The sequence below is a fragment of the Argopecten irradians genome, chromosome 1, assembly GCF_041381155.1.
Source record: "Argopecten irradians isolate NY chromosome 1, Ai_NY, whole genome shotgun sequence".
Classification (NCBI taxonomy): Eukaryota; Metazoa; Mollusca; class Bivalvia; order Pectinida; family Pectinidae; genus Argopecten; species Argopecten irradians.
The window spans coordinates 26,517,682-26,531,656 of NC_091134.1; the positions used below are offsets into that span (position 1 = coordinate 26,517,682).

At 31.4% G+C, this 13,975-nt stretch overlaps 1 protein-coding gene across 16 annotated transcripts in view; it reads right to left on the bottom strand.

The window, feature by feature from the left end:
* The window catches only part of LOC138322293 (putative uncharacterized protein DDB_G0271606), a 57,227-nt gene that overhangs the window by 31,812 nt on the left and 11,440 nt on the right, over positions 1 to 13,975 (bottom strand). For 10 of the 16 annotated variants that reach the window (XM_069266425.1, XM_069266411.1, XM_069266418.1 and 7 more), the window contains exons 2-8: positions 10,543 to 10,592; positions 9,225 to 9,278; positions 6,029 to 6,179; positions 5,692 to 5,774; positions 4,520 to 4,582; positions 3,328 to 3,390; positions 328 to 399 (exon numbers count right to left, since the gene is read on the bottom strand). In XM_069266425.1, coding sequence (XP_069122526.1) covers positions 328 to 399; positions 3,328 to 3,390; positions 4,520 to 4,582; positions 5,692 to 5,774; positions 6,029 to 6,179; positions 9,225 to 9,278; positions 10,543 to 10,592 — 536 coding nt within the window. Of the gene's footprint in view, positions 1 to 327; positions 400 to 2,043; positions 2,107 to 3,327; positions 3,391 to 4,519; positions 4,583 to 5,691; positions 5,775 to 6,028; positions 6,180 to 9,224; positions 9,279 to 10,542; positions 10,593 to 13,975 lie in introns of all 16 variants that reach the window. The other 6 variants (XM_069266346.1, XM_069266354.1, XM_069266357.1 and 3 more) reach the window with 6 other exon arrangements.

A 13,975-nucleotide genomic window follows, 5' to 3' on the forward strand; every position in this document is an offset into this window, starting at 1 on the left:
ATAAGTACAGTCTGCTTCTAATGTTAAAGTATGACATTGGTCAGTGAAATCAATTTTCACTGTATCAAGAGGTTTTACACATTCCAGAAACAGCCCATAGAAGTTTCATGTAATGGTGGTTATAGAAAGAAGACAGTTAATTAATAACAGCAAAATGATAAAAGGGAAATATATATCAAAAATAATGAAAAATGTTATCTCTAAATACTTTTTTTTATTTTTTTTATTAATCTTTTAAATTATGAAAACAATTCTGAAAATCAGAAGGAACCAATCTTTAAATCTAAGCATGACAGAAAACTATTAGTGATTAGATCAAAATGGCACCTTTTCTGCTTCCAAGTTTTTCAATCGTTGTTCTAACTGTGAAATCACAGTCTGTTCAGAGTAGAATTTGTCCTGTAAAACAACATTACATAATAAAGTTTTGTTACACCCCTACATCTAATTCAAGTTCCACTCCTTCCTTTATAAGGCAATTCACCAAACGTTTAGACCTGTCAACAAAAACAAACCTTTTTCTGTTAATGTTTAAAAAAATAAATGCAACAAGAAATGTTAATTAATCAATTAAGTAACCATGGTTACAAATATATGTTATGCTTCAAGTCAATATGTTGCCTCCTTAAGAATTTTTGGAGTTGTGCAATTATGTATGCTGTGCAAGAAAAGATGTGCAAATGAATCAAAGTTTATTTTTTCCTCCATTGTCATATTTGTCAATGTCATACCTTTGTAAAATCATTGCGGACAATCTCACACTTCCCAAAGCCCTCACATTGCTTCATGCATATACACTATGTTTAACAATAACCCATTGTTTTCACATCCGTACTATAGTATCACTTACCATATTTGCCGTATTTAGCACCCAGGATGCTTAAATAATTGTAACAAAGGGGATGCTTATTGATGAACCAAAATGTAAGTTGTGGATGAAAATATCAGCCATACTTTAATTCTTTCTGTACTTATGGTACATGAATCTGTTACATTAAACATACATATCCTTTGAGACACACATGCATTAATTTGTCGTGTTCACATCTAAAAGATTCGCAAGTTCATTTAATATGGGATACAATGCTGATGTTAGAGGCATCATATGTTGCAAAACATTCTTAAATCTATGGAAAGGGGGCGTTTATACAACTTCCAACCATTCTGCAGACAAGAATTCCATGGAAATGGATGTGTTGCCTACACAGCAACTAAAACATAAAAAAAAATTAGTTATTTACAGTTGAAAATATTGTTAATAATTAGATGAAATTATCAAGTCCCGTAACTCTTGCAAATATCGACAGATTTTGACAAGTATAACATCCATTCGAGATCTCATTGATAAAAAGCAATATAATAAATTTGGTTGAAATCAGACAAGAGATTCTTAAGTTATTGAGCTGATACCATGGATTTATCTGTTATGACAAGTTTTAAGTCCCGCTACTCTTGCAAATATCTACGGATTTTAACCAGTATCAAACTAATGCAAGATCTCATTGATGTTAAGCAATATACCAAATTTGGTTGAAATTAGAAAACAAATACTAACGCCAACGCCGCCGATGCCAACATAGTGATACCTATGTGTCACCCTTGCATTGCAGGCATCACAAAAAGGGGAGGGGCGCTAATTACGGCTAATACGGTATTACTAAAAATGTTAAGGAAGACGATATACAAGGGACTCCCAGTTACACTGTATTCATAACATCTAATATCTTATCATTACTACAAACTTTTTTCAATCCAAAGAATTCTTTTCCTAAATATCTTGTTTGAGCAGAAAATTAATTGTAAACTAATCAAGTTTTGTGGCTTTCTTAACAAAGCCATAAATCTAGGAGACCATGTCTATCGTTTCCCCTTACAATATTCCTGGTTTAGCACCAACCTGGCAGTCTATACTACAATACAACACACGCACCACATCAGTCTCCCTGTATACAGCTATTATAGCAGGCTTCCTATACATGTGTGCAAATTGGTATACATTCTCTGTGAACCTCATGTAAACATTATGGTAAAAGAAAGTAGAACCTGATACTGCAGCATCTGTTGTCTCACAAGCTGAAAGTTGTTCTCATACTGGTAGAGAGTTTGCTGAAGAAGATAGTCATACATTGTGTATTGGTTACACTCAAATAAATGTTTTACTAAACCAATTTTATGTTTAATTTATCACAATATACACGAATGTAAAGCTGAAATTGAATGCTAGGATATCATATAAAAACTATGATCCAATAAAAATGTAAACCAGTATCTTTCCAGTAAAGTATCCAACCTGGCCCCTGCACTCTCGATTTGGTTATCTATAGAATTCCAGGGGCTGCAGTGGTTAATATAATATGTCTTATATTCTTGTCATCATCCTGATATTTTACAAATTAAGCTAATAGGATTGATCATATATATATACAAATGAGAAACACGCAACAACCAGGTAGCTAGATATTTTACAGAAATATACCTCACAATATTAGATTGTATATAAGTCAATTCCTCCAAGCTGAAAAATGGATGATTACAAGACCCAGTCCATTTCACTCAGACACACCAAACAATAATGTTTCAATTTACATTATGACACTTGTACCATCTAGCATTCGAACTATTCAAACTCATTTACCCCATTGTAAATATTTTAAAACAGAGGCAACCACTTCATATCTCTAATACACAGGTATACACAGCTCCATAGACCATGTTAACACTAGCTATAGCTGGTACAGGAACTACAAACATACTACAGCATTTGTTTTCTAGCATTCAACTCTAAAGATACACTCTTATTTTTCATTCTGAAGGTTACACAGTGCACCATGAAATTTCAGGCATGAAGAGGATAAGAAAACAAGTGATGTGACAGGGAATGAGAGGAAAACCACGCCAACCCTACACCATAAACATTAGATCTATATTTTACTCAGTAATTATTGATCAGTATCATGTTAATTACCACTAAAACATTTACATTTTTAAATAGATTTACACATCATTATAATATATGTGATTTTTTTTCTCCTCTAATCATCCGAAAATGATTATTTGTTAAACTGATCATGACAATTTTGTAAAACCTATCACAATGTTGATTTATAAACTATGTGATGTTAAAATATAGTTACAACATCCAAAACCATTCATACCATTCAAATGTAATTATTAAGTTTCCCATTCCAGATCCATTTACGCAAAACAATTTGATCATTAACACCATTAAACCATAAAATGGACATTTGAGAAGCCAACATCTGGTTTAGAGGCGGAACAGAGGTCAAGCACCTACACCCAATATAAGGGAGATAACTGAGAGTAAACCTTCAAAGCTGCAGTGTCCTTTTCTAACTTCCTTTTCACCGCCTGATCTAAATTAAGTCGTTGCTAAGGAAAACAAAGTATGATTAAATTGAAACAGGAAATACTACATCTAAAATACATCACATGCAAAATCTATATTTAATTGGTAGAATTTGAGAAGAGGCTACAATAGCTTTTATAAAACAGTTTGTAACTATTAGAGTACTAATAGGAAGGACAATTATCATCCACCCACAATAATAAGGTGCATTCTTGGTAATTTCAAAAGGTTCCTGAACAATAAAATAAGTCTTAAAATACAGTAAGACATCTTTATAACCAACATGCTTACAATAAATTCATGGTTTTGATATTTTTGTTGGATCTCAAAAGTTTGTCGTAACTGTGATGTGATGTGCACTTCATTAAATTTCATAATGAATTGTAACAAAGATATAATAACAGGAAAAACAAAGAAATATTATAGATCAAAGAAGAACAAGGATGCCATTTTAATCAAAATGAGCATTTTGAAAAGCATTTTATTTGTAAAATGCTATTCTCTAAGCATTTTGAAAAGCATTTTATTTTTAAAATGCTATTCTCTAAAGGAAATATAATTATACACATGCAGATTTTTACAAATTTGGCCATTTCCCATCAGAAAAGAATATACACCAATAGACAGTACAAACCACCACCTTTTCTATGGAAGACCTTACATACATGTACACCATAGAGGGCATGGGATGCTGTATAGGACGTCTACCATTATAGATAAATGTACTACAATCTGATAACAATAAAATGATCATTCACTTTAACTCCTTATATTTGATAACTTACAGGTAAAAGCATATTCAAAGCATCCTAAAGAAATTGACTCATCTTTGTTTCTGTTGTTTTGATATATCTATACACTAGGGTAGTATGAACAATTTCACTTCGCCAGCCATCAACTTCAACAGTTTTGGACATCGTCAAACAACATTAAACTGATGTTTGTACATAGTCTTTCATCAATGACTTCCCATATTGTTATTTGTGGTTGGCAAAGCAAATTCAAATTTTATTACATTTTGGATCGATCCAGCGTCTTAGAGTTGTGACCTTTCTTGAAATGGAATGAAGGATTTCATTGTTATCAGATTGTCAAGAGAGTTGATCAGAAAGTCCAGAAAACTGTTGAAATGTAAAGCTAAATGATGTACACCTTAACATCCTCTAGCTGCTGCTCCAGTCCAGTTCTCTCCCTTACACCAGACTCAACTTGTTTCTGTATACAGTACAGTTTATATTCTCACATTCAACACATTAAATCTATATATAATTCATGTAAATCTCTCAATGATCATGAGTTACAATACTTTTTAATTATTTGTTAAAATATGACAGTTAAATCACCATCATTATTAGAAAAGTTTACAACAATTATCTTACTCATAACTCAAACTGTTAATTCATGAAAAAAATATTGAAAATTTAGTATATGTGTGCGAAAATATAATCATGTTTTAGGGGTTCAGAACCACGTAATGGTTATTTCTATATATAGGTACATTCTAGTTTCCTGATATACCTATATGTAGTTATCAAATTAGAGCTTTAATTCAATATTTAATTTATTCGTTATCTATCATTGACAAGGTACAAGCCCCTGTTCACCATGGGATGGGTAAGAACTAAAGCTTAACCTTGATTTCCTCAATCTGCTGTTCAAGGTGAACTCTCTTGGTGTTCTCCACACCTTGCTGCTTCTAGTGGAAATGTATAGGATATACGTACAGGGCAATGTATGGATTGGTACAGGGTGTCAAACTAAACAAATTATATCTCTCTCTGTACTCATTCTGGATTGACATCAAATCACATCTGATTTGTTCATTTTCTCATTACACCTTTAAGAAAATTCAGCTTTCACTTTAAAGTTTGATTAAATATGTTTTATGTTCTGCAAAGTTCTGTGCCTCAAATTATTGGTATATGACTTTCCTAAATAAGCTGCTATGGTAATTTAACACTATAACCTTTGATGTGCCTTAATCATGTATTGAGACACCACAAAGGCGTTTTCAGCATCTTCAAGTGTCATGAAGAAAATTATGTTTTGATGTCTCAAAATATGAGCACAAGGGTTGATATAAAGTCATGAAAAAAAATCACCAATATAAAGATGAAATCAAACTTTTCTGATAAAAACTACTGCAAAAAAAAGCTGATATATATTCAAGCTGATAACAAAATTATTTCCAGCATCTAATTCTAATCCATTCTTCACCATAACTTATGTAATTAAAATCTTCAATCAAGCAAAACCCAATAAAACCTCACATTAAAAATCAGCTGTTTTATTCATTCTCAATGTAAAAACTGGCATTTTATTACCTGACTTTCTTTGAGCTGAGTTGCAAGCTTGTGAACTTGATCCGTTAAATCTTCTTTATCTCTGCCAAGGTTTGCTAATTGATCTGTAAAAACAAACAAAATAGATGTAAGATCAGATACCTACCGCTCACCTTTGGGTAAGGTAAATCACGAAGGGTGTGCTGCAGAGATCCAGGCAATGGTTTCAAAATTGTCTCTACTAAAAAATATGGAATTTCTTACATGGGGAAAGTTATATGCCAATTATTCAAAAGCCATTTGTTGTGAATCTTTTCCCAATGCTTTACGATTACATTGTTTGCTTTAAACCCCATCCAAGGGGGTTATTAGTTCTTACCCCTTAAACTTGAGATTTCTAATTCCTTTTCCTGTTTTAACTGCATGTATTCCTGGTTTCTCTGAACCTCTTGTAACTTAACGTCCTCTTTATCTTTCTCCTTCTCAGACTGTAGTCGGCTGTAATCTGCTTGTAAATCATCGTGTTGACTCTGATACAGATAATCAACAATAATCATAATCAACAATCAGGTACACATATTTTTCAATTAATATCCTTAAGGGTGGTTCAAAGATAAATAAAAAAAAAAGTCAACACTATGGAAAACTCATTTAAATTTAAAACCTTTAAGAAATTAATAGGAAAAAGAACACAAAATAATTAAAACTAGCTAAGAAAAAAACAAAACTTCTTCTATGTTTTTTTTATATTTTTGGAATCATACTTATGATGTCCCTGTTCCACTTCCTTTACAAAATCTGTATTAGTGTACAATAAATATTAAAATAATAATTTAAGGAAGACATGAGACATAAAAGAACACTATAAAGAAACGAAAAAAATACATCCTATTTTTTGAAGGCTCACTGTGAAATCAAATATCAATGGTCTATGTAAGACCTTGCAAAACACTTGACCAAATATACTTCAATCCAGTTTAATAAAATTTAATCCTAATGATTACAATATAAGTAATGGCATGCTTTCCAGAGGCCCCTGAATACACTCTTCCGTGTAAAATAGTGGCATGCTAACACATATATTATATATATATATCTTGAAGTAAGTAATGCCATCAAATAAAAAGAGTTTAAACAGGTGTAGCAATTTTATTTTTTTCGAAAGTATCTATCTGCTTGTGACTTCATTCTTCCATGACTTTTCCTGCTTATGTTCAGCGTAACTTGAGTAAGACAGCTTTTCTCATTACATTTAATTACATGTAATAGTCAGTATGATGTGACCATGTGGGATGTATTACTGGTATGTATATTTCAGTGAGATAGCACTACAAAACGGGTAAGAACTCCACTATCACAAGGAGACACAACACAAACAAAACAGCAGCCTTCCTAAACAAACAAGCAAGTCTCCCAGACAACATATTGTATACAGGCCGTCCTTAAATCATGACCTTTCATATATTTACTAGTAAGCAATGTCAAACAACTAACCAACTTCCCAGTTAAGATATCAACATTCTATGTGACTATTTACATAGGGGCTGTGGTTGTCTATATAGTTAGTGCTTAAGATGACCAGGCATATAACCACAAGCCCACAACCTCTGGGTCACAAGTTAGAATACCATGCATGTGGGGCAATTATCAAGTACTGACTGCTGGTCGGTGGCTTTTCTGTGTGTTCTCCAGCTTTCCTTCACCAATTAACCTGGCACGTCCTTAAATAACCAACCTATTTACATATCTATAGACATTTTTAACCCAAAACTGTTGATGTTAACTTACCCTAACTTGTCCTGTGCTCATGTTCTTTGAACAGGTGAGCTAAAAGTACATTTATTTATTCCACAGAACTAATTATAAGTAATTTTTTTCATTAACACAGTTTCATATCCAATTCATGGTGAATAAAATTTACAGATTTATATGTTGGATGAACCTGCAGTTGTATTACCACTATATATATATAGTGCTTACTTCTTTAGTATTAGTAAATCAACAAATATTTACTTTTTGCAAACTTTTTTGCATATATCATTACACCTGAGAGCTTTCAATATATGTGGGTTCCCAAAATCACCATCATTCAGTCCCGCCTTTCAGGGGTCAAGATGTCATATTGATGTGACTTTGGTAGCGGAATAATCACTGGAAAGTGTGACAAGTCGATGGTAAATCTCACTTTACCCACATCATTTAATCTTTGGATCTTGAAATTCATGTATTAAGGATGTACTCCTCTGAGAAGTCAAAATTTTCTTGTATTAAACTTTTTTTTCTCATATAAATTTTTGGAAAGAGGAGTTCATACCATGAAAGAAAATGGAAGAAAAAACATATGTCTGTGTGCTTGTTTTTGAGTTATTGTCACTCAAAGATACCAAAATGACAAAATAGTGGATTTTATTGGAATTTTGCCGTTGGGACCACATACACTAGAATTTAAAGCCATAATTTCCTAATGAGGTGTTTGATATGTATGGATGTTTGTAGAATTTATTTTCCAGTAGTCTTCATTAAAAATATATCAGTTATAATTAATAAGAGTCATATTTTTTCTCAAAATAACAACATATGCTACCCCTACCCCTTAATTTTGAGCTCCAAAATGCACCATTTTCAGCCATTTTTGTCAAATTTAATACTTTATAGAAAAAGTTCTGGTATTAAACTTTTGTCAATAGTTTGCATATCAATAGGGAAAGGGTTGTTCTTTCTAAATCAGGCAGAAAAATGGGGGTCCGTGTGCTTACTTTTTTGCCCCATTTAAATATATGTTATTTTTCAATATTTTTGACTAAAAAATAAAAGTGCTCAAATTACCATTAAATGTAAAAATAAAGTGACAAAAGTGTATCATTTCACACATTAATGTTCAATATTTTAATTAGCATGAACCCAGTGAAGATTTACAGCAAAAATTAACTCGATACAGCTAAAAATGCTGACGCGGTGATGATTTAAGTAAAAACAATTTAAGTTAAAAATGGAAAAACGGTGGCTCTTCTCAAAGCCAAAAAAGACACAATTTCAAAATGGCCGCCAAATGGGCCATTTCTAAAAATCGCTGTGTAAAAAAATCTACTAAAAATAGAAATGTAATTTTTTGACAAAATTTGCTACAGACCACATGCTACAGATATTGATAAATCGTATTTGAAAATCTCATAACGTTTATGATCTATGTCGAAACGAGACTTTAACGGGACTGAAACCACAGAAGAATACATCCTTAATCGTGATCGGACAAAGCATCAAAATTCTGTTTTCCATTTGATCTTGAGATACTTTACCTTAAATCACATCTGTAATCTGAAGTCTGCATTTTATAGCTATATATAGGGAGAAATTGTGAACAACTGTTGCGGTTTCTTTGTATTGTACATATACATATAGTTTGACTGCTAGTACATAGGACTGAATCCTTTTAATTATATATAAAGCCAGCAGCTGTTAGAGACAAGGCTGCAGGAAAACCACAAGGAAGTATTTTGACCAGATATAAAGTGACCACAGCTTCTGTACGTCTATATTAAATGTTTCGTTGTATCACAAAAACATTAAAAACTTACCTTGAGCATTTTATGATGTTGGTTTAATGTATTTAATCTGTTAATAAATTCTTTCTGAAAAACAGAAAATAAATAATTTTCAAATACATTCATCATGTTTTATATTATATACATTTTATATATAAACCTTAAATTAAACGAATTAAAAATAAAACACATACACATGCATGACTTGTAGTTTGGCCATAAATGACCTTAGATGGTGATGGGCCGTAAAACTCAAACAATTCAGAAAATAAAATTAAAGCGCATGTACAAGTGATTTGCCAAATAAACCTCCAATCATAATATAATTTTCGACAGAGCCTATCTAAGAGCGCAACAGTTAATATAATCCATTTTTCTATTTGTTTTTTTAACTGTTACCAAATAGAAATATATAATTGTTATGCAGTTTAGATGCCACATGAATAAAGAATTTCTAAAGGAGAAAGAGTTATTTCCCCTGACCATCATGCGATTGAACTCTTATAATTATCAATGTCATGTGTTTTGCTTTTATTGCTTATTGTTTGCATTGACTTACTGTACTATGTACTGCTAAAAATCATTTTCATATTAGAATCATATACTTGCTGAATTACTGCCATTTAGTTAGTAACAAGAAAAACAATATTTGGAATAGAATACAAGTTTCTACTTTCACTTTATTTAAAACTACGTGACTGCGGCTACAAAATATATCTTAACATCATTCTCTGTTACCAAGCAGAAAGTTCCGCAGCATAGGGTCATGTAAAACAGCTTTTAAGTTAAGACTCAGGTCATAAGGGAAAAAAAAAAAATGTCTGTTACCCCACCGACCCATGATTTTTTACCCCCGACCCTAATTTTATTCCCACTTTTCTACGGAAAAATATTTTTAAAATAGTCAGGATTTTGATCTCAGACTCTGGTTCCGGCCATCATTTTAGAGTGAAAAAATCCTCCCAAATGACCTACCCTATTTTTTTTGCCAATGTAACCCTAAACAATCATATTTTTTTGGACCTAATGTAAATGTTGATTCAGTTAAGAGTCGATTGCAAGGCTTATCTTTCACTGATGTTTTCTTTTTATTTTTTTTAAAGTGTATAGTTTGTAATCACGCGAGAGTGTTACTTTGCATACTGTCTTGCGCAACGCTGGATCTTGTTGTGATTTCCTTTTTAAATTTCCGGTTTACGAGAAAGTTTTCCAACTCTTTATATATGGATGATTTACATAGATTACGTTACTGTGGCACCTCTATCACTCAGTATCATAAGAGTTTATCTCATGGACAGGCCTTTGGCCCGTTTGAGCTGGGCTCTCAATAATAAATAAAGCCAGAACTTACTTTTTCATTTTCACTCCGCTGTTGTAAATCATCTTTAGATGATGATAACTCTGTAAAAAATAAAATAAAAATTTGTATTTAAGGACCACATTGTCATCTTCAAATGAAAAGCAACATAAAAATCACATCAAAGTACTGAAAGTACTAAATGGCTCGGTCTCAATGATTGGAGGATATATTTCTAAAGTCAACATTTTTTTGGACAATAAGAAATAAAGTTTGCTAGTGTTCCTTCCAGTTTGGACTTTTGAGGATTCCTTGGACACCAAGGTGTTAAATAAGAAACATATACTAAACTCTTAGGAGCCCATTCTAATATTTCCTATGGTGTTATATGCCAAATGACTTTATAGCATCTTTAACCTTTTCCTTGTTAATTTGATGTCAATTAAAATATCCATTCTGAATTGCTATTCTCATTAAGTTCCTGGGACCAAAGTATCAGTTAACAAGTATTGTTTTGCAGCAGAGACAGACAAGAGGCATATTTTTCTATGCCAAAATGTCTTAAATATAGAATATGTCAGTCCTCAAGAAGACTTATCAATATAGTCATACCATTTCTGAATAAACTGGTCAATTGGTCTACTTTTAACAAGTTTTTGTAATTAGTCTTTTGTAAAACAGCAAGTTGATTGATATATCCAAACATGATTTAAACTAGCTCTGATAAAATATCTTAAACATCTTACAGCCATTTAAACAAGAGCTGTCGGAGAACAGCAAAGCTCGCCTATTCAGAAGAAGTTGTTGTTCAAGTATTTACTATTTAAACATGGAAATATGACAAATTAACAGACTAAAAAAAACCTAAAGGGCTTCAAATTGGTTGTATTATCACGTTCAGCATCCATACACATTAGGAAAATAAAATCATAACCATTTATGATGACTTAAGCTTAAACAATAGACAAAATAGAAACTTGCTCAAAAACTTTAACGTGAAATATGACAAATTAACAGACTCAAAAAACCCCTAAAGGGCCCAAAATTGGTTGTATTATCACGTTCAGCATCCATACACATTAGGAAAATAAAATCAGAAACATTTATGATGACTTAAGCTTAAACAATTGACGAAACAGAAGCTTGCTCAAAAACTTTAACGTGAAATGGGACGCCAACGCTGACGCCGACGCCGGGGTGACAACATTAGCTCCCCCTATTCTTCGAATAGGCGAGCTAAAAACGTCTGGTCTATTTTCATGTTAAGTATACATTATGCCAAAAAGTAATCATTCTACATTTTATTCCAATATCAATTGGGTATCTAGTTAGCTCGCCATAAACCATGAATTGTTTTATACACTTTTTTAACTTGAGGAAATTACAAATGATTTTTTCTACAATATTTGTGTTTTCAAATCCCCATACTTCTGATGAGTATAATAAAACTGGCATTACAAGTGACTAAAATATTTTCAGTTTAAAATCAACAGGAAGGGATACATTCCTTTGTTTCTTAAAAATAGTAGACACTGATTTAATTGTTTGTTCAGCAGTTTTTTCCTTTTCTTTAAAAACGCTACCATTAATGTTAAAAAATATACATAGATATGTATACCCTTCTTACCAAAATAATTCTATATCCCATAACGTAAACTGGTGTTGTTGGGCCAATTTACGTTTTGAGAATATTACAACTTTTACCTTTCTGATATATTAGATTATAATTTCCATGTAATGCAATAATGTAATGCAATATTATTCAAATCCGTTTTAACATTTGTTGTAGAACAGTGTCATCGCCATATAAAATGATAAAAGTTTGGGATACATTTCAATATTATCTGTAAATAATTTGTCAATAGTTGTCAGACAATTAACATTCTTTTTCCGCCAGATAAGATTCCAAGTCATCAAGGTATATTGAAAATAGGAAAGGAGATATAAATAAGGTACCATACTGTGCATGTATATGTTCAATGTAAATTAACAATGTAAGCTGATCTTGCAGAATTGCCTTACAGCGTTATAATAAATGCAGTTGTCTCATTGCATTGGATATAATTGATTTAAGGCAGTTCATGTGGCGACCGAAAAAGGTAAAATCACCATTTTCAGAGTGATCAGAGAAGATTGATAGTCAAGGAGGGAAAACATAAGACAACCTGTGTTATGCAAATTAATATCTAATTTATTTTGAATAAAGTATGCCGAAGATGATGATTAGTGTATTATTAACAATAATCTTAATATGTTTTCTAAAAATACTAACAACTAATGTCATATTGTGTTATAAATTCAATGTTTTATTTATTCTTTTTATTTCAAGCATGTAGATGTCATAGAAAATAAACAAATACCAAGTATATGCATATTAAAGTAAAATTCACAAATCACAACACTAATGTGTATTGTATATATGGAATGAAGATGATGATGGTAATTATTTGGATCAAAAATGTTTACAACATTAAATGTATTATATATATGGAATTTGAATATGATGATAGTAATTATTTTCATATCAAAAACTATTACAGTATTAAGCTACCACAGTTGAAAATGATTTCTTTCATTTTGTTCACACATTTTTTCTCCTGGACTGGTTCCAATTGAAATGATACTTGCATGTAGACATTCTGTAAAACATAAGAAAATAATAAATGTATTAACAGAGTAATTACCGAAAAGGCTAATATCATATAATTAAACATTTTTTTTTTATAAATAACAATACCAGTTTAGAGTAAATATTATTGAAATTTATTTTCTGTTGTTCTTTAGTCCTCCTGTTCTTTAGAGTTTTGTCCTTCATAAATTGATTGTAATACAGCAGTTGTCATATAATGTATCTGATAATGTGCACACAGAAGTATAAGTATATGCATGTGTGCATGGGCACGGTGATAAGTTTATTTTGCCGAGTAAAAAGTTCAAAGAACTAGTATTGTTCATACTCAAAGATGTAATCGCACTAAAAACAGTGATCGTGTAGGCTTTTGTGTGATTGCATTTGTAAGGGGTGTATCTCTGAACGCCAACATTTTGGATTTAGCTGTAGGGGTAGTTTGTTGTGACAGTGGTTATAGTCTTTTTCCTAAAGGCAGACCAATGCCACAGGTAAATTTACCTGTAAAAGTTACCTGTGTTGATACTTATCTAAGTGTATATTGATTAATTTTTATTTCAATAAGTGTTCATATTTAATATCAGATACATATATACATAATATATGTTTCTGTTAATATCTATGAAAATATAACAATAGAATCTATGAATGAAATTAAATTAAATTCACAATGATTTTATTTCAAGAATTTTAAAGATTTCCTTGATATATCTAAAATCTCTGGTATAAATCTCATTAGATTTTCAATAGATTGATACTAAAATCAAGCAAAATTCTTTGAAACTTATTTCACATGGAAGTAACTTTACCATTCAGTAATATAAAAGAAAAAAATCCAAAAAGGAATTATCCAATTTC